Source organism: Alexandromys fortis, unplaced genomic scaffold, assembly GCF_014885135.2.
Source record: "Alexandromys fortis isolate MF-2015 unplaced genomic scaffold, M_Fortis_MF-2015_v1.1 scaffold_302, whole genome shotgun sequence".
In the NCBI taxonomy this organism is placed as follows: Eukaryota; Metazoa; Chordata; class Mammalia; order Rodentia; family Cricetidae; genus Alexandromys; species Alexandromys fortis.
The window spans coordinates 127,828-147,995 of record NW_026068267.1 but is presented as its reverse complement, the minus strand read 5'-3'; the positions used below and the strand labels follow the sequence as shown (position 1 = coordinate 147,995).

The following is a 20,168-nucleotide window of genomic DNA, read 5'->3' as shown; positions in this document are numbered from 1 at the left end:
GCTCTGTAAAGACAGACTGTTCCCAAAGCTTCAGCTATAGCAGGGAGGAAATCAGTCCAAGTATAATACATTAACCTCTGTTTGTATCCCCTGTTGACACATACATAGAGCAGGCCCTGGGGCCTACAAATCAGCCCCACTCCCAACACCAAGGTTGAAAGTCTTGAGGCAAAACATTAAGACTCCTTTATAAATATGAAAATAGATTAATCAACTGGAAAAGTCTTGAATAGGTTAGCTAAAATATCCTTGACCACCACATTGCATCGTCCCCCCTTGCATAGAGATGTAGTGATGTGGTCTGACCATACAGTACGTGCAAACAGCAATTATTCAAGTCTTAGACATACTGGCAAGAAGCATCCCAGTCTTCAGGTCTGAGAAACAGCCATGCCCTTTACAGCCTCCTAGTGTCCATCCTGCAGCGTATATGCCCCAGAATGGGCACAAGAGACCTAGGGTGGAAAAGGAACTGGGTAATAGCTGCATAGCTGCCTGCCAGCTCAGCCTGGAACTAGAGTCCTTTGGTCCTATCTAGGACGTGACTGTCAGTGGGAGCCAGAGCTCCTTGCTGGATTTCAGAGGCTTAGAATTAGGTTGGCCCTAACTACATTGGGCACTAAAAGCCCAATTTTTAAGCCAGACTTTTCTCAGCCTGCCTGGGGCTCCAGAGAAGAGCCTGGCTGTGCACCAAGGGGATCCAGCAGTTTCAGGTAAAGGTCCATCCCTAAGGTGAGGTAGGGACTAGTCCTCCCCCCACCTCACCCATCCTGCTCTCCCTGGGTTTGGAAGTTTATTCCAGAGATGGAGAAGAGGACAGGAGCCATTTGTGGCCTTTCTTCCACCTCCATCTCCTCAGAGGCAGTGTCAACACATGGGCTGGTCCCCTTGGGCTTGGGTCCAAAACCGTTTTCTTCTTGGGGGTTGGAGCAATCCATGGCCTCATGGACTGAAGCAGCCGGTAGGGCAGATGCCCGGAATGGTGGGATCTCTCTTACTCCATACTTGAGACTACTGAGTCGTGGTGGAAGCCCATCAGATAGTGATTCCTCACAGCCCACAAATGGACAAGCATGACGCAAGAACTCGGGTGAACCAGGCAAAGAACGCCACCGTCTGGAAGACATGGCCAGTGGCTCCTGACAATCAGCCAGAGGCGTAGTTCCAGGCCCTGGTGCGTCCAGGTCGAATACGAGGGAAATGACAGATTTGCTGGGCAGGTCAAAGAATTTGATCTTGCCACCCTTGAGGTCTTGGCGTGTGCTGAAAGGATTAACTTTTGGGGTATGTGTAGCACCATCTCGTGGCCGATAGTAGGGGTCCAAGACACTGACTGTACGTGGAGGCTTACGAGAGAAAATGTCTGACTGGCTTCGAGACAGCCCAATAGTACGTCTTGGCCGTGGAGACTTATGGGGAATCTTGTCGTCCAGTGAGCTCAGTCGCTTCCCTCCATGCACTTTGTCCACCGGTCCTGATGAACAGTAAGCTGTGTTACTCTCAGTGTAAGCAGACTGTGTTACACTTTTCTTGAGGAAAGTGAGCTATGTAGTTGCCCCATTTTATCAATGAGAAAAGAGGGAAGCTATGTGCCAAGTCACAGCTCTTAAGATTGCGTGCTACCTGACTGTCCATGCCCACTCCCCTCCCACTCCTGGACCTAGGATCTTTCCCCTGGGGGAATGTCTCACATATCACCCCTCCCTTCGGGGTGATCTCTTACCTTTAACCGGGGGCTGCAGCTTACTGTCCCTTTCCAACTTTTCTTCCCGTAGGCGGCTCATAATTTCCTCAAGGGTCTTTCCAATCTCCTCAAAGGATGGGCGCAGTTTGGGGTCCATCTGTATACATCCATACCAGCCATGAGCCCTGCACTGCGCTTCCCACCCCAAAGATGAAATCTGAATCTGTTCCTGGCATCTTTTAAGATTCAGGTTGGGTAACTAAAGTTTTCTCTTGCATTAGGACTGGCTGTTGCTATAGTTCAACAAATAAAACCTGACAAAGCTTGGTCAGCACTCAGGGCACAGCCAAGGGTCTACCCTGCAAGCTGAGTACTGAAAAATACAAAGCAGTTTCTTCTTTCTTTGGTCCAGGGTACTCAGGAGAGCCTATAATAGGCCAGAGTAGGAAATATGGTTGGTGCTACACATCTAGGGAGAATGAAGCCATGCCCCTTATGAGATTAATTTGTAGTTTTTCCCTTTAAGTCCTAACCAAATGAAAAGGGCTCAGCACCTGACCAAAGCCAGGTGAAGAAGGACACTCACATTACAGCAGTTGAAGGTGAGCTGTAAAAACTCTGGGGGGCAGTCTCCCACCATGTGCTGGAAAGCATCATAATCCAGCCCGAAATTCTGTGGATGAGTAAAGTGGAGAAGTGTACAAGGGACATGAATAGATAAGTCATTAATCACACCCACTAATCCTGGCCTACTCAGAAGAGGCTAGGAACTGCCTCAGAAGTAGCTACAGAGTAGTTCCAGCAACTCCACCCCAAGGATAAAACCTTCATAAGCAAACCAACCCTGTCCCTGTGGTGCTGGTCCCACACCAGTAGCTCACCTCTGTTCGGGGAAGATAGTCTGGATCAGCTTGGATGCGGGCGATGATCTCGCAGAGGATGATACCATAAGAGAACACATCTGCCTGGTAGGTAGTCAGACCTCAGTTTTTCAGTCGAGTAAGGAGTGGGATATCTTCCTACCCGCCCCCCACCTCTTAACAGCCTAGTCTAGGCTACATTACACGTATTCCATTAACAACAGCGAGATGCTAGCCCTATATTTAGTAGGCAGGATACTGATCCTTACCTGGGCCACAAAGGATAATCAGGCCTTGAAATCTTCAGACTTACCTTCTCATTATAAGGTTCATCTCGGAGAACCTCAGGTGCCATCCAGAAAGGTGAGCCCACCACAGCCAGCTTCTCACTCCCTAAACTGTGAAGTAAAGAAGAAAGCTTGCCAGTGACTGGCACAATGGGAAGTAACAAAACAACAACAACAAAAACAACAAGGTTTCACATAGCTTGGACTGTATGTAGTGGGAGATGACTTCCAGCTATTGATCGTCCAGGATTTCAGGCATGCACCACCATGCCTGGTTTGTGTGGTGGCGGGATTTTCTCAAGGCTTTGTGCTTTTGAGGCAAACAAGCACTATACTAACTGGACTATGGTAATCCCTGCCCTTGAGTCTTTACTGTTTGTTGATATAGAGGCTTATAAAGTCTTTACTGAACTCAAACTTGCAGTGATTCCCCCTGCCTCTGCCTTGAAAGTACTGGAATTACAGGTGTGTACCACTATGCTTCACTAGACAACCAGATCTTCTGACTGGGTTTTGTTGCTCCCAAGACTGGATATAGACCTGGATGAGTCCAGTCAAGGAATGAACTTGGGCTGTGGCTAGGTTCTGGCCTTTGGGAAAGAAGCTGGACTTACATTAGTTGTGACCACTGCCTGTGCTCTGTAGGGTTACTCACCTAGCATCAGGAATCTTCTCAGCCAGGCCAAAGTCAGCTACCACTGCAGAGTAGCCATTTTCATCTCTCTTTATCAGGCAGTTCTAGGGTTCCCAAAGAAGAGAAGAGAAGGGTAGGGAGGGATTAGCCAGCCATATAGTTACTACTGTGTCTCCTTGTCCTGTTTCCTGGTGAACCACACACTTAGCCTGATCCCAGGGCCAAAACTGGGGCTTTAATATAGCAAATGAGGTTGGTGTGATGGCACAGCTTTCAATCTCAACCCTGGAAAGGCAGTGAGTTCCAGGCTAGCCAGGGTATATATATATAATGAGACCCTGTGTGATGACTATTCTTGATTGTCAACTTGACTACATTGGAATTAACTAAAACCCAAGTGTCTGGGCACACCTGTGAGAGATCTTAAATCATTTCAAATGGGAAGATACACCTTTTAATCGGGGTCACACCCTCTGCTGGCAGTTATAAAGGATGTGGAAGAAGGAAGCTTGCCCTCATTCTCACTGACATGCTCACACCTTCACTGGCATTAGAACCTATTTCTTTTGAGAACTGGTACATACTGAAGACCAGCTGAGACATAGAGCCTTGTGGGCTGAACACCTACTGGATTCTTGGACCTTCTGTTGGTAGACAGCCATTACTAGTCTAGCTGGACAACAGCCTGTAAGCCATCCTAAAAAACCTATTCATTCTGTAATGAATGTTCTATTCCTCTAGAGCAGTGGTTCTCAACCTTCCTAATGCTGTGACCTTTTAATACAGTTCCTCATGCTGTGGTATAATTTTTTTTTTTTTGTTGCTACTGTTATTTTGGGAGACAAAGGTTTGTCAAAGGGCTCACTGCCTTTAACAATGGTTGAGAACCATTTCTCTAGAGGACCCTAACTAATACACCCTGTCTGGAAAAAAAAAGTCAGCCGATTTAATCCTGGATCTTGAAATAATTAGTTTATTTTCATTTTGTGCAATGATCTTTTTTCAATGCACTGGTTTTCATTTTGTACACTGTACATTGATGCCTGCATTTATGTCTGTGTGAGAGTCTCAGATCCCTTAGAACTGGAGTTAGAGTTTTGAGCTGCCATGTGAGTGCAGAAATTGAACCTGGGTCCTCTGGAAGAGCAGGCAGTGCTCCTAACCACTGAGTTATTTCTCCAGCTCCGTTTTTTTTTGTTGTTGTTGTTGTTTTTTTCACCTAAATATTAATTTAAGCCACCTCCCACAAGTAAAGGGATGGAATCAGTATATAATGGTCTTCATTTGATCCATGAAAATGTGTGCTTGGGGGTCCATACAGTTTTCTAAGTAATAGTAGAAAATCTCTTTACTCATTTTCGTAGCATGTCAGAAGCAAGTTCACGGGACAGTAATGGAAGCATCTCCCCAGGGGAAAATCTGGTCCTGATACAGAACTGGAGGGAGGTGATGAATTCTGACCAGTCATACTCATGGTAGTGTGAGGGTTTGTTTTAAATTTATTTTTCGAGACAGGGTTCTCTGTAGCTTTGGAGCCTGTCCTAAAACTAGTTCTTGTAGACCAAGTTGGCCTCGAACTCACAGAGATCCACCTGCCTCTGCCTCCTGAGTGCTGGAATTAAAGGCGTGCGCCACTACTGTCCAGCCAAGACAGGGTTTCTTTAGTAGCCTGGCTGTCCTAGAACTAGCTCTGTAGACCAGACTGGCCTCAAACTCACAGAGATTCGCTGCCTCTGCTTCCTGAGTGCTGGGATCAAAGACATGTGCCGCCACCACCCGGCTACACAAAGAATTCTTATTCCCAGTGTGACAAAGTAGATGAGGAACTCCACATTCCTCACAGTGGGCACCAATCAAATTGGGGAGGACTACCCTAGTAGCTGAGAAACCCAGGACTCAGACATGGCCACTACTTTTTAATTGCGTGTTTTTTTGAGACAGAATCTCACTATGTAGCCTGGGCTAGACTGGAACTTGAAATGAAGAACAGGCTGGCCTCCAACTCACAGAGATCTGCCTGTCTCTTCCTCTGAAGCACTGGGTTAAAGATATGAGCCTCCATGCTCAATGAAAACCACTATTTTGAACCTGGGCTGTATTATTATTATTATTATATTGATTTGTTGGTTGATTTTTCAGGACAGTGTGTCTGTGTAATAGCTCTGGCTGAACAAATGCTGCCATCTCTAGAGAGAGGGTGAACCCAAGTGATCTATAAATAACCCAAAGCTGCAACTAGCTCTCCCCAAATAGCTGCAATGAAAATAGCTCAAGAAGCCCTGCACCCCACCCACTCTTCTAAGAAGCAGCAGTGAGCAGGGATTCTTGGCTTAGAAAAATACCTGTGGGGCCAGCAAGGCCAAGTCTGATCCAACTCAGTCCTCCCTCCCTCTGTTGCCAGTCTGGCCAAGTCACCTCCGGCGTTCTGTGCACCAGGTATGCATTAATGCTTCTTCCGACCTTGATGTGCACACACTATTCTTCCCTGAGCTAAAGGAAACCGTTATTCCATCATAATCAACCTTGGATGCTAGAGATAGGAACCAGGTGGCCTCCAAGGACTGTCCTGTGCTCGACCTGACTCGCTCCTCCCTAAGTCCTGCTGGGTCAGCACCCCAGATCTCTATGAAAAGATGGGCCCTATGACAGCTGACTAGCTAAAGCTCTAGGTGAGGTCACTAAGCCTGTGACTTACAGTTTTTAGAGACTCTGATGAATTGTGGTGGTGCACACCTTTAATCTCAGTGCTTGGAGTCAGAAGCAAGTAGATCTCTGTGAGTACAAGGCCAGCCTGGTCTACAAAGAGAGTTGTCTCAAAAGCAAAGCAAAACAACAACCAAAAGAATGATTTGGAACTGAAGAGATGTCTTGGTGCTTAAGATGCCTTGCAGACCGGAGAGATGGCTCAACAGTTAAAAGCGCAGGCTGTTCTTCAAAAGGACCTGGGTTCAATTCCCTGCATCCACATGGTAGCTCACAACTGTCTGTAACTCCAGTTCCAGAGGATCCTATACCCTCACAAAGACAGACATACTTGTAGGCAAAACACCGACACACACACACAATAAATAAATAAATAAATAAATAAATAAATAAATAAATAAATAAATAAACAAATAAACAAATAAATAAATAAAATGAAAAACAATTAAAAGAAAGGAAAGGAAACACGTTGCTCTGCAGAGGACAGTACCCACATGGTGGTTAACAAGCATCTAACTCCCATCTGTAACTCCAGTTCCAAGGAATCTGATCCATTCTGATTTCTCCCAGCATCAAGTGGTGTACATATATATGTGCAAGAAAAATGCTCATATACATAAATAAAATTTAAATATATCTTAAACTGAGTATGGTAGCTAATGCTTTTAGTCCCAGCACTCAGGAGGCAGGGTCTGGCAGATCTCTGAGTTTGAGGCCAGTCTGTTCCAGAATAGCCTAAATAAACCCTGTCTCAAAGGACAGAAAGAAAAATATATGTGAGGTGGGTGGTGGTGATTCATGCCTTTATTCTAGCACTCAAAAAGCAGAGGCAGGTGGATCTCTGAGAATTTGAGGCCAGTGTGGTCTACAGAAACCCTGTCTCAAAAAACCAAAACAAAACAAATTACTGTGTTTGTGTGTCTGTGTGATCTTAACAAATTTCTTCTACTTTAGAAGAAACAATGCTTTTAATAGAAAGCCGAAGAAGATGCATGTATGTGTGTGTGCATGTATAGGGGCAGGGGATAAACTGACTCCTGTCCTTGGGTATGTATGAAGCTCCTGTACTCTGGGCTGGAGAGCAGCTCAGCAGGAGAACACTGCTGTTCTTTTTTTTTTTTTTAATATTTATTTATTATGTATATAATATTCTGTCTGCGTGTATGCCTGCAGGCCAGAAGAGGGCAACAGACCCCATTACAGATGGTTGTGAGCCACCATGTGGTTGCTGGGAATTGAACTCAGGACCTTTGGAAGAGCATTCGGTGCTCTTAACCTCTGAGCCATCTCTCCAGCCCCAACACTGCTGTTCTTGCAAAGGACCCAGGTTTGTTTCCCAGCACCCACATTGCCAGCTTACAACAGATAAGAACTCCAGTTCTGCAGGTCAGTGGTGGCACATGCCTTTCTTTAATCCTAGCACTTGAGAGGCAGAGGCAGGAGGATATCTCTGAGTTCGAAGCCAGCCTGGTCTACAGAGTGAGTACCAGGACACCCAAGGCTACAGTGAGAAACCTGTCTTGAAAAACATAAAACAAAAAAAGAGAACTCCATTTCCAGGGGATCTGATACCCTCTTCTGAACTCTGTACCCCAGGCATGCACATGGTGTATATACATTATATTCATTCATATAAAATGAAAATAAACCTTCAAAACAAACCCTCTGACAAACCTTAGAAGACTTTAATTTGGCTCTTGGGCAGATGTCATACTAAATACCCTAGGTGACCTTCCAGTTCCTCCATCAGTGCAAATAATATTATTTAAAAGACGTGTCATAGAGCAGGAGGTGGTGGCACACACCTTTAATCCCAGCATTTAGGAAGCAGAGGCAGGTAGATTTCTGAGTTTGAGGCCAGCCTGATTTATAGATCAAGTTCCAGGACAGCCAGGGCAACACAGAGAAACCCTGTCTTGAAAAAAAACAACAAAAAAAGCCTTGTCATGGAAGTATCCTGGGACATTCAGCCCTTAAATTCCTGCTTTGTAACAAGGCCAACTTTCTCTGAAAGAAACTCTTTTCTAACCTGGTCACACAGCAATCTGGACAACAAAACAATACTACAGAGACCAGCTAACATCAAAAAAGAACTGGCAGGATGACAGAAACTCCATTGCACAGTAGAAACGGGTCAGCACACGGTGGCCCACTGAGTACTCCAAACGTGCATTCACCCGACTCTGCTCTTAGTTGAGAGCTACCTCCCGGAGGAGGCAGAAGGGAAAACTGACAGGGCTCCACAGCGCTCCTAACTCTTCGTGTGCTTCCGCAGCACACACTCAAAGCCTGCTCTGAGTGCACAGACGCTAGTTTGTTTGTTTGTTTGTTTTTGTTTTGTTTTTTAGGATCTCTAGCCTGGCTTTGAGCTCTCTGTGTAGTTGAGAATAATCTTGAACTTCTGATCCTCCTGCTTCTATCCAGTGCTAGATATCAAGTCTTTGTGCATGCAAAACAAGCATCCTGCAAACTAAGCTACATCCTTACCAAGATGGAAGCTACCTAAGGATTAACTATATCAAATACTGGATTATGTTTTGAAGAATACCCATATTTCTAGGTTCTTTAACCTTGGTTTTTCAAGAGTTATGAAAGTAAAGTCATCATACCTTTGACGTGAGGTCCCGATGGAAAACACCTTTGAGGTGAAGGTAGCTGAGGCCCACTGCTATGTCATAGGCCAGTTTCACTCTCGCGGTCCAGGGCAAATACAGATTACTGGCTAGCAGCTGTTCCAGGTTCCCAGAGTTGATATACTGCAAAGCAGAAGGAAAGCCCAGCTATTCTTTATCAGAAATGTTTAGGCCGGCATGCAAAAAGCTGGCAAAGGCATGGAAGAGCGAACACCTAAAAACCACATTTTTCTTTTTTAAGGATTTACTTCATGACTTTTCTGCCTTTTTGCTAAGATCAAATGTAAAGATTTATTTTTATATGTATAAATGTTTGCAAGCATGTGAATATGTGTATCATATTCATGCCTGATGCTCACAGAAGCCAGAAAAGGGTGTCAGATCTGGAGGTAGAGATGGCTGTAAGCCACCACTGGGTGCTTGGAACTTAGATCCTCTGTTGAGTGAGTGCTCAAACACTGAGCCAACACCAGCCATTTATTGTCTTGAGGTAGTGTGTTGGGATAATCTTTTTGTACACTATGTGAAGATGTGTCTCTGTCCTTCCTCACCTGCATAAGGTGCCTTCTGATTGGTTTAATAAAAAGCTGAGCAGCCAATAACTAGGCAGGAGAGGATAGGTTTGGTGGCACATGCCTTTAATACCACCACTCAGAGGCAGGTGGATCTTCTGGTCTACATAATGAGTTCCAGGCCAGTCAAGTCTACATAGTGAAACCCTGTCACAGAACATACAAAACAAAACCCCCAAACAAACAAACAAAAAATACGAGAATCTCAACATAGAAACTAAAAGAAGAAAATAGCCAAAAAGGACATGACCAACAGCATCAGAGTGCTGTACACACCACATAAGATGCGCTTGAAGAAAGTCCATTTCCCAGTCGGACATGGGGGTGTCACTGGCAGCCATGTCAGAGCAGTCAGTGAGTAAGACCAGAGTTAGACCAAAGTGAGCAGAATAGGAGGACACATGGCTAGGGAAGAACTGAAGAACGTACTCTTCCAAGAATCTGCTCTTCTTCATTATTCCCACAAATCCTTGAAGCACTGCTTTGTGAGGTTTTTGCTATTTTGTTTGTTTAGAACTGGTCTCACTGGCTAACCCAGGCTGGTCTTGAACTCAGGATCCTCTTTCCCCAACTTCCCAAACGCCACCACACCCAGCTCTGTGATTAGGTTTTTGTTTTTTTTTTTTTTCTTTTTTGAGACAGGGTTTCTCTGTGGTTTTGGAGCCTGTCCTGGAACTAGCTCTTGTAGACCAGGCTGGTGCGCCACCACCACCTGGCTGTGATTAGTTTTTTTTTTTTTTTAAAAAAAAAAAAAAGATTCACGTGGGGGAGAGGGTTACACCTTTAATCCCAGCAGAAGGGAGGCAGAGGCAGGTGGATCTCTGTGAGTTCAAGGCCAGCCCTGTCTACAAAGTGAGTGCCAGGACAGCCAAAGCTAAACAGGGAAACCCTGTCTTGAAAAACAAAAAGATTCATGTGTACGGATGTTTTGCCTGTATGTAAGTGTGTGTACCACCTGTGTGCCTGGTGCCCTGTGAGATCACAAGAGGATGCTGGAGCTCCTAAAACTGGAGTTATGGGTGGTTGTGAGCCACCATGGAAGTAGTGGGGACTGAACCTGGGCTCTCTGCAAGAACAAGTGCTTTTCAGAACTAACTCTCCAGTCCCCTGTGATAAGTTTGTTGTTTATTTTTCAAGACAGGGTTTCTCTATGTAGCCCTGGCTATTCTGGAACTCAGTTTGTAGACCAGGCTGGCCTCGAACTTAACAGAGATCCACCTGACTCTGCTTCCTGCGGTGTGCACCACCACCGCATGGCTCCCGATTTTTTTTTTTTTTTCAAAATAAGACTGAAGAAGTGGCTGGATGTGGTAGGTAGTGCATGCCTTTAATCCCACTACTCAGGAGGCAGATCACTGAGTTTGAGGCCAGAAAGTGCCACATAGTGAGACCCTGTCTAAAGGAAAAGAGAGAGATATAAAATAGCAAAAAAAGTATGTTTATATATAGATCACAATAACAGTAATTATTTTTCAATGAATATTTATATAGTGCTTGTACTACACCAAACACTTCTAAAAATTGTGTATTCATAATCTTATTTAATCTATACAACAGCCCCACAAGGTAAGTGAGCTATAGGATGAGTATCCCTTGTCTAAAATGTTTAAGACCAAAGGTATTTCCAATTTTAGAGTTTTTCTAATTTTGGAGCATGTACAATACCATCTGAATTACTTTCATATGACAAAAGACATTTAAAGGTTAAGCAAGGTTAAAATCAGGCAGACAATATAGTCTGGTTCCAGTACATCTCTTTACAAATATATTCATTATACAAGGAGTTAGAGGTCACAGCATTTGACTGAGATAGCTCCATGCAGAACAGGAACTAAAAAGGGAATTTACTCAACCTTTTTAAGATACATCATCTCCCTCCTCTTTCCAAGAGAGAAAGAGGAATAAATTGTACAAGTAAAATGAGTTTACTTTTTTAGAACATGATATTGAACTTACAAGGACTAGAGGACCTAAATGGTATAATGAGCAAGAGATCTGATTGAATTCTAGTCAATTATTCCTCCTATGAACCATTTAATTTTGAAAAAAAAATCAATAAGGTTAGCTGTCCTTCAATCTTCGCATCTATCAAGTAGGCATACCTGATCCACCTAACTCACAATCTTTTGTTTGATGTTGTTTCAAATGATGTGCTCAGAAAAGAACATCGTAATAGAATAGAAGCATCAGAAGACACCAGTTGGGGGCAGCACCATGCAGCAGATCAGATCTCTGTATGAAGCAGAGCAGGTTTGGTAACGCAGAGAAAATAGCTAAAAACACACCTCCTAATTCTCAAAAGGAAAGCCTGTGTGCTTGCTTAATCCCACTTTGTAATTCATCTTGGGCATCTTGGGAAGCATTAGCACAACGACTTCTCACTCTAGGGGAATCTGCCCAAGTACACAACAGACGTGTCCACTGCTGAAAAGAAATCAAATTTGTAAGCTCCAAACTATAGGGAGCAATGTGGCTAACATCTGACCATGTAGCAAACTTCCTTAGTTTTTTTTTTTTTGTTTTTCGAGACAGGGTTTCTCTGTAGCTTTGGTGCCTGTCCCGGAACTAGCTCTTCTAGACCAGGCTGGCCTCGAACTCCCAGAGATCCGCCTGCTTCTCCCTCCCGAGTGCTGGGATTAAAGGTGTGCGCAACACCACCCGGCACTTTCTTAGTTTTGAGAATCAAAATATCTAAAGAAATAGAGCTTGCTTCTTTGACTGGTGGCAGCCTGACATGGAAGGCTTGTCTTCAGGAACCACTCGGCTTACAGGGCTGAACGTCAGGCAGAAGAAACTGCATTTTTGAAGGCCTGGTGATGCTAGGACCCTTGGTTTTGGTTCAGATAAACATATATGTATTTACAAATGTGTATCAAAGCCCAAGAAATCCAGGGTGTGGTGGCTCACATCTATTTGTAATACCTGGGATATTAAGGTAAGGTTCAAGGCCAGCCTGGACTACACAGCGAGTTCAGAGCAGACCAGGCTTCACAGAAGGATCCAGTGTAAACAGAAAGGGAGGATAAAAGGAGAACAAATCTGTAGACCAGCAAAGAAAAGCTGAGAGAAACCAAACAGAATTATTATTATTATTTACAATCCATTTTGTCTTGCTTGATGCTGGAGAATATATTGGTGGGGCTGATAAGCCTCTGGGCCCTCAAAAACCACAACTTCTCTTTGTCTCAAGAGCATGCATGCATGTATGAAGAAAGGAAGTTTGAGATCTGCCAACAAGGAAGATTTCAAGGTTGCTAAACACTGGGTGCCCCATTAGTGGGAACATTCACTTCCCCATAGGCAACTCTCGGTGCAGACTCAGCTGTGCAGCTTCTGAACAAAATCCTTCTGCAGGAAAGCCTAGGCGAGAACAGCTGTATTAGCATGTTCAGCTTTGCTGGTGGGAATCATGGATGTGTGCTGTTTTTTTTTTTTTTACAGAACAAGCCAACACTGCAGCATAGTTAAATATCTCATAGAAGTTTTAGCATTTCGATTTTAATTTTTTTTTTTTTTGAGTCAGGGTCTCTCCATTCTAGGATGGCCTCAAACTCACCAAGTAGCTGAGGGTGATTTTTTTTTTTTAAAGAGCACGACTCAGTTCTTTTTTTTTTTTTAAGATTTATTTATTTATTATGTATACATCATTCTGCCTCCATGTACGCCTGCATGCCAGATCTCATTACAGATGGTTGTGAGCCACCATGTGGTTGCTGGGAATTGAACTCAGGACCTCTGGAAGAGCAGCCAGTGCTCTTAACCACTAAGCCATCTCTCCAGCCCCCTGAGGATGAATTTTTGTTTTGTTTTTCAAGATCTGTCTCTGCCTCTGAGTGCTGGGATTAAAGGCATGCACCACTACCGCCTGGTCAATTCTGAACTCTTGATCTTCCTGCCTTACCTCTTAAGTGGGAGTTATAGGTACTTTTAGTACCAGTTATTATCAGTTTTACCTATACCAAAAAATGCTTCATCTCACAGTTTAATGAAATATTATAATAGCTTCATTTAATCTTTTTACTAAAAGAAAGTAGACACATACATGTTGGTAAATATTCACATGGAGACACAATGTAATTTGTGAGCCAATACATAGAGAAAGTAATAAAAAAAAAAACCCTGGAATTCTATATGCAGGGGTCTAACACTCTCTAGTTAATTCCTTTTTTCTTTCTTTTCTTTTTTGAGTCAGTGTCTCACGTAGCCCAGGCTGGCTGTAAAGCTACTATGTAGTAAGGCTATCCTTGAACTCCTAATTGTCCAGATTCTACCCCAGGAATGCTATGATTACAGGCATGTACCACCATGCCCAGGTTTTTCACTTAATTTGTGTTTAATATTTGATTTCACTGGAAATACCTTTCCCTAAGGGATGTGTTATATGTTATATGATACATATTAACTAAGAAATATAATGTAAATAAGCCTTTATTACTAAAGTGTAAGAAAACATATACTAACATTCTTAAAAATTCACTACAAATGGGCCATCAAGATGGCTCAGCAGTGAAGTGATTGCAACCCAAATCTGACAACCTGAGTTCAATCCCTGGAATCCACATATGTACAAGGAGAGAATAGACTGCACAGTGTTCTCTGATTTACACACATTTGCAAATGCCTCCCCAAAGCACATATCATACATGTAACACAATAATAACAAAAATTAAAATTGAAAATCACAACCCACACATGTAAGTGGATAATCAGCTTGCCACTTAAAAAGATTAATTCTGCTGGGCATGATTATATCCACTGGTAATCCCAGTATTTGGGAGGCAGAGGCAGGTGGATCTCTTGGAGTCCAAGACCAGCCTGGTCTACATAGTGAGTTCCAGGACAGCCAGAGCTATATAGTGAGACCTTGTCTATAAAAATAAGTAAAAAACCCCCAAACAAACAAAAAACTAATACCCAATGATACTATTAAGGGAATTGTCTTTAGTGGTGCTTGAGTAATAAGGGTGGACTCCAATAAGTTCAAAGCCAGCCTAGTCTACAAATTCCAGACCAGCCAAAAGCTACATAGTAAAACCCTGTCTCAAAAACAAACAAATAAAAACCTAACTGTGTCTGTCTGTCTGTCTTTCTAGCTATCCCTCACAGCTCTGGAGACTGAGCTTGGAAAATCATTTTAGCCTATGAATTCAAAACCATCCTTAGCATTATAGCAGTACCCTTTCTCAAAAGAACGAAACAAAGGAGGCAGAGGCAGGCAGTCTCTGTGAGTTCCAGGCCAGCTACATACTGAACTACATATGGAGACCCTATCTCAAAAAATAATAATTAGAAATAATCTGACTTTATTTTTCTTGGCTTGTTTTGTTTTTTGTTTTTAATTATCTGTATGCATATGTATCCTTTTTTGTGAAGATGCAGGTGCCCATGAAGGCCACAAGAAGGCAACACCACCACTGCCGGGCCTCTTTCAGACTCTGGAACAGTTAATTTCTACTTTTCAACAAATATACTCATCTAGCCGGAACCTGAAGCACTTACTTAAGGGAGGTAAATAGTGCCAACTGTGTGCAGAGGTCACTTCTGTACTTTCAAAAGCAGGACTGTGCTGAGAAAGCCCATACATTCTGTCCACCCATACAAATGCTGAAACTCATTTTAGAGAAAAGACAGGCAGCCAGTCTCTTCCCTTAGCTCACATCTAATAGCGATGGGAGCCTAGGCTACCCTTGAACAAACATGCAGTCTTCATGTTCCTGCCTGCCAAGCACTGGAGCTGCAGCGCAAGCATCACTGAGATAATCTTCCTGAAATGTTAGTCAAGGCCACTCCACATTAAATTATTCAATGATCTTCTATTACTCTTGAACTAAAACTCACAATCCCCCAGCAGATGGGAAGTAGAGAGAAGGCTCAGCATTAGGAACACTGATTGTTCTTCCTGAGGACCCAGGCTTAAATCCCAGCAGAGTAGCCTAATCTGGCTGTAGCTCCAGGTCTAAGGGATCTGACACCCTGATCTGGCCTCTGCAGGCACCAAGAAAGCACATGGTACACATATATACATGCACACAAAACACACATACATATTTAAAAACAGCTCTTGGGAGGCAGGGGGATCTGGAATTCAAGGCCAGCCTTGGCTACATTATCAAGATCGAAGCTACATAAGACCCTGTTCTCAAAACAGAGAAGCAAAAACCCACACAACTCAAGTCTGAGAACAGTCTACAAAGCCTTTCACTCTTGCTTATTAACTAATTAACCTGCACATTTACCCACTCTTTTTTTTTTTTTTTTTTTTGTTTTTTAAGACAGGGTTTCTCTGTGGTTTTGGAGCCTGTCCTGGAACTAGCTCTTGTAGACCAGGCTGGTCTCGAACTCACAAAGATCCTCCTGCCTCACTGGGATTAAAGGCATGCACCACCACCACCACCACCTGGCTAGAGAACAGTTCTTATGTATATATCCCAGATTGACTTCATACTAAGTAGCTGAGAATGATCTTGAACTTCTGATCTTCCCGCTTCTGCCTCTAAAGAGCTTGGGTCATAGACATGCATCACCATTCTAGGCTTGCTTTATTTATTTGTTTGTTTGTTTGTTTTTGAGATAGTTTCTCTGTGTGACAGTTCTAGCTGTTCTGTAACTCACTTTGTAGACCAGACTGGCCTCACACTCAGAAATCTGCCTGCCTCTGCTTCCCTCCACCACAGGTTCTAGTGATAAAACTCGGTCATCGGTCTTGTATAACAAGTACTTTTTACCTACTGGGGACATCTTGCTAGCCTTTAAACTGTTAGGGAACATGATTCAGTTTCCATCAGATCACATTATACCATTACCTACAAACTTTTAGTGGTGCCCATAGTCTGGTAAAGTAACTGTAGTAGCTTTATTTATTTATTTGGAGACCAGTTTTTTTTGTTTGTTTGTTTTGGGTTTTTGTTTGGGGGGGGGGGGTTCAAGACAGGTTTCTCTGTAGCTTTGGGAGCCTCAAAGCTACAGGCAATCCCAAAAGTTATCTTCTGATCTACATACATTAGACAAAGCTTTCTCAGACATATAATAAAATAAAAATTTAAAACGTAAGTTGAAATCCTAAACCCCAGCACTTACTCCTCATAACCTTACTTAGAAATAGAGTCTTTGCATATATAATCAAGGTAAAATGAGGGTGAACAAAGGTGAGCCCTCACTTCAGTGTTGCTGCACTTGAAAAGACAGAGACAATGTTACATGGTATTAAAGGCATAAGTTGGGGCAACATATCTACAAGTCAAAGAATACTGAGGACTGCCAACAACCACTAGAATGAAGAAGAAACAAAGAAGAACTTCTCAACAACCTTGAAAGGGAAAAAATTACCCTGCCAGCAGGTTGATTTGCTACCCCTTGCTCACATTGTAGTGTTTGCTAGGGCAGTCCTAGAACACTAATACATGATCCAGATCCAGGCCTGTAACCCCAGCACTATGGGGGTTGAGACAGGAGTGTGTGAATTCAAGCCCATCAGCAAGTTTTACTTGTCACCTAGCCTGAAGACTTAAGTTTGATCCCTGGGACCCACATACTGGAAAGAAAACTGACTCCCACAAGCTATTCCAGCACCTCTGGACTCATGCTTCGGTATTTGTGTGTGCTTACACACACACACACACACACACACACACACACACACACAAAATGTAATTTTAAAAAAAAATGTAAGGTGTTTCAGGCCAGCCTGGTCTACAAAGTGAATTCCAGGACAGCCAGGGCTGTTACAGAGAAAAACCCTATCAAAAAAAAAAATTAAGCTTTATGTGTACATATATACAAGTAAGTAAATAAAGGAGCTGAAAAGATGACACAGAGGTTAAGAGCACTGGCTGCTCTTCCAGTGGTCCTGAATTCAATTCCCAGCAACCACATGGTGGTTCACAACCATCCACAATAAGATCTGGTGTCCTCTTCTGGTCAGGCATGCAGACAGAACAATCTTTAAAAAAATAAATGAATGAATATTTTTTTTTCGAGACAGGGTTTCTCTGTGGCTTTGGAGCCTGTCCTGGAACTAGCTCTTGTAGACCAGGCTGGCCTCGAACTCACAGAGATCCGCCTGCCTCTGCCTACCAAGTGCTGGGATTAAAGGTGTGCGCCACCACTGCCTGGCCAATGAATGAATATTTTTAAAATGCTTTTAAGAATATCTATAACTGGACAGTAGTGGCTCACACCTTTAATCCCAGCATTTAGGAGACAGAGGTAAGAGAATCTCTGTGAGTTTGAGGCCAGCCTGCTCTATAGGACCTGGTCTTCCAGGACAGCCAGGACTACACAGAGAAACCTGTCTTTAAAAAGCAAAATAAGCCCATCAAAATCACAGCAAAATTCTTCAAAAACTGAAAGAACAGTCCTCAACTTCATTTGGAAAAGCAAAAAACCCAGCATAGCCAAAACAATCCTGGACAATAAAAGAACTTCTGGAGGTATCACAATCCTGACTTCAAACTCTACTACAGAGCTACAGTACTGAAAACAGTCTGGTATTGGCATAAGAACAGACAGGAGGACCAATGGAACCGAACAGAAGACTCGGATATCAATAAACACATCTTCGAACACCTGATCTTTGATAAAGAAGCAAAAAATACCAAATGGAAAAAAGAAAGCATATTTAACAAGTGGTGCTGGTATACCTGGATATCAACATGTAGAAAAATGAAAATAGACCTATATCTATCACCATGCACAAAACTCAAGTCCAAACGGATCAAAGACCTCAACATAAAGCCAGCCACACTGAACCTGATAGAAGAGAAAGTAGGAAGTATACCTGAACGCATTGGCACAGGGGACCACTTCCTAAATAGAACCCCAGCAGCACAGACTGAGAGAAACAATTAATAAATGGGACCTCCTGAAACTGAAAAGCTTCTGTAAAGCAAAGGACATGGTCAACAAGACAAAATGACAGCCTACAGAATGGGAAAAGAACCTTAACTAACCCCACATCAGATAGAGGTCTGATCTCCAAAATATACAAAGAACTCAAAAAATTGGACACCACCAAAAGAACACATAATCCAATAAAAAAAAAATGGAGGACACACCTAAACAGAGAAATCTCAACAGAGTAATCTAAAATGGCTGAAAGACACTTAAGGAAGTGTTCAAACTCTTTAGTCATCAGAGAAATGCAAATCAAAACAACTCTGAGATTCCATCTTAGACCTGTAAGAATGGCCAAGATCCAAAACACTGATGACAACTTATGCTGAAGAGGTTGTGGGGAAAAGGGAACACTTCTGAATGCTGGTGGGAATGCAAGCTGGTACAACCCCTTTGGATGTCAGTGTGGCGATTTCTCAGAAAATTAGGAAACAACCTTCCTCAAGACCCAGTAATACCACTTTTGGGTATATATCCAAAGGATGCTCAATTGTGCCACAAGGACATGTGTTCAACTATGTTCATGGCAGCTTTGTTTGTCATAGCCAAAACCTGGAAACAACCTAAATGCCTCTCAGTTGAAGAATGGATAAAAAAAATATGGTACATTTACACAATAGAGAACTACACAGCAGAAAAAAACAATGACAGCTTCAATTTTGCAGGAAAATGGATGGAACTAGAAAACATTATTTTGAGTGAGGTAACCCAGACACAGAAAGACAATTATCACATGCACTCACTCATAAGTGGTTTTTAAATGTAAAGCAAAGAAAGCTAGCCTACAAACCACAATCCCAGAGAACTTAGACAACAATGCAGACACTAAGAGAGACTTACATAGATATAATCCACATGGGAAGTAGAAAGTATAAAAAGACAAGATCTGAGTAAATTGGGAGCATGGGGACCTTGAGGGAAGATTGAAGGGGGAGGGGAGAGGCAGGGAGGGGAGCAGAGAAAAATGTAGAGCCCAATAAAGATTAATAAAATAAAATAAAGCAAAACAAAACAAAATTCTATCAGAATAACAACTGCTGTGAAAATTGCCAACACGGTGATAATGTTTCTTTTATCTAGGGACAGTTTCAAATGAGACTGTTAATTGGCAATGCACCATGCTTAAGGGCCTGAGGATATATAATCCTGTGTATGGACCTACTTCTTTCCTAGGTAATTTCTCACAATGAAGCCATTACCTTTGGCTTGCAATGAAAATGTTAATACCAAAGTTGGGAAGAGAAAGACCACCAACCCAAGTCATCATGGCCAAATTAATTAAAGCAAGCAATTAATTAAAGCAAACTTTTTAAATTCTCATACTAAGACTACTTCTCCTTAAGGCGGAGTTCAAGAAGTCAGCATTGGACGTGAGGAATGTTATGGTTTTCGGCTCTTTAAGAGATAAGCCACGCCCACTCCCAGCCACCCCTGCCCACCTCCTGCTATCTTAGAGTCTGTCTGTCCCCTCTTGGTGTGTGCGTGTCTCTCTTCTCTTTCCTTTCTCTTCTCCTTCTTCCCCCCACACTCTCCTCTCCTCTTTCTCTCCTCTCTCCTCTCTCTCCCTCTCTCTCTCTCTCTCTCTTTCTCTCTCTCTTTACCGGCCGCCAGCTCGCCACATGGCGGGACCAGCCACGCTCAGGACCTGGGCTCACGGCTGCTCTGTGGGGGATCTTGTAGCATTTTTAAAAAGGAAGACAAGGTTTTTATAGCTCAGGGGTGGGTGTTTCTAAATAGGGGATCTGGTGAACAAAATAGGGATACGGGAGCAGAACATAGCACGACAAGTTAGTCATAATGACCTCCTGAAACAAAGGCATGATTGCAAGGTGGTTGTAACAAGGTAGTCTTAACAACAGGTGGTCATAACAACCTTGTGAAACAAACGTTGGGTTGCAAGATA

At 43.0% G+C, this 20,168-nt stretch overlaps 1 protein-coding gene across 1 annotated transcript in view; it reads right to left on the bottom strand.

Moving 5' to 3' along the window:
• Positions 1 to 107: 107 nt before the first annotated feature.
• Positions 108 to 20,168, bottom strand: part of Tesk2 (testis associated actin remodelling kinase 2) — a 109,943-nt gene continuing 89,882 nt past the window's right edge. Inside the window, exons 5-11 of the mRNA XM_050131883.1 lie at positions 8,778 to 8,924; positions 3,487 to 3,569; positions 2,858 to 2,942; positions 2,566 to 2,649; positions 2,271 to 2,357; positions 1,724 to 1,841; positions 108 to 1,474 (exon numbers count right to left, since the gene is read on the bottom strand). Coding sequence (XP_049987840.1) covers positions 762 to 1,474; positions 1,724 to 1,841; positions 2,271 to 2,357; positions 2,566 to 2,649; positions 2,858 to 2,942; positions 3,487 to 3,569; positions 8,778 to 8,924 — 1,317 coding nt within the window. The 3' untranslated portion in view covers positions 108 to 761. The remainder of the gene's footprint in view (positions 1,475 to 1,723; positions 1,842 to 2,270; positions 2,358 to 2,565; positions 2,650 to 2,857; positions 2,943 to 3,486; positions 3,570 to 8,777; positions 8,925 to 20,168) is intronic.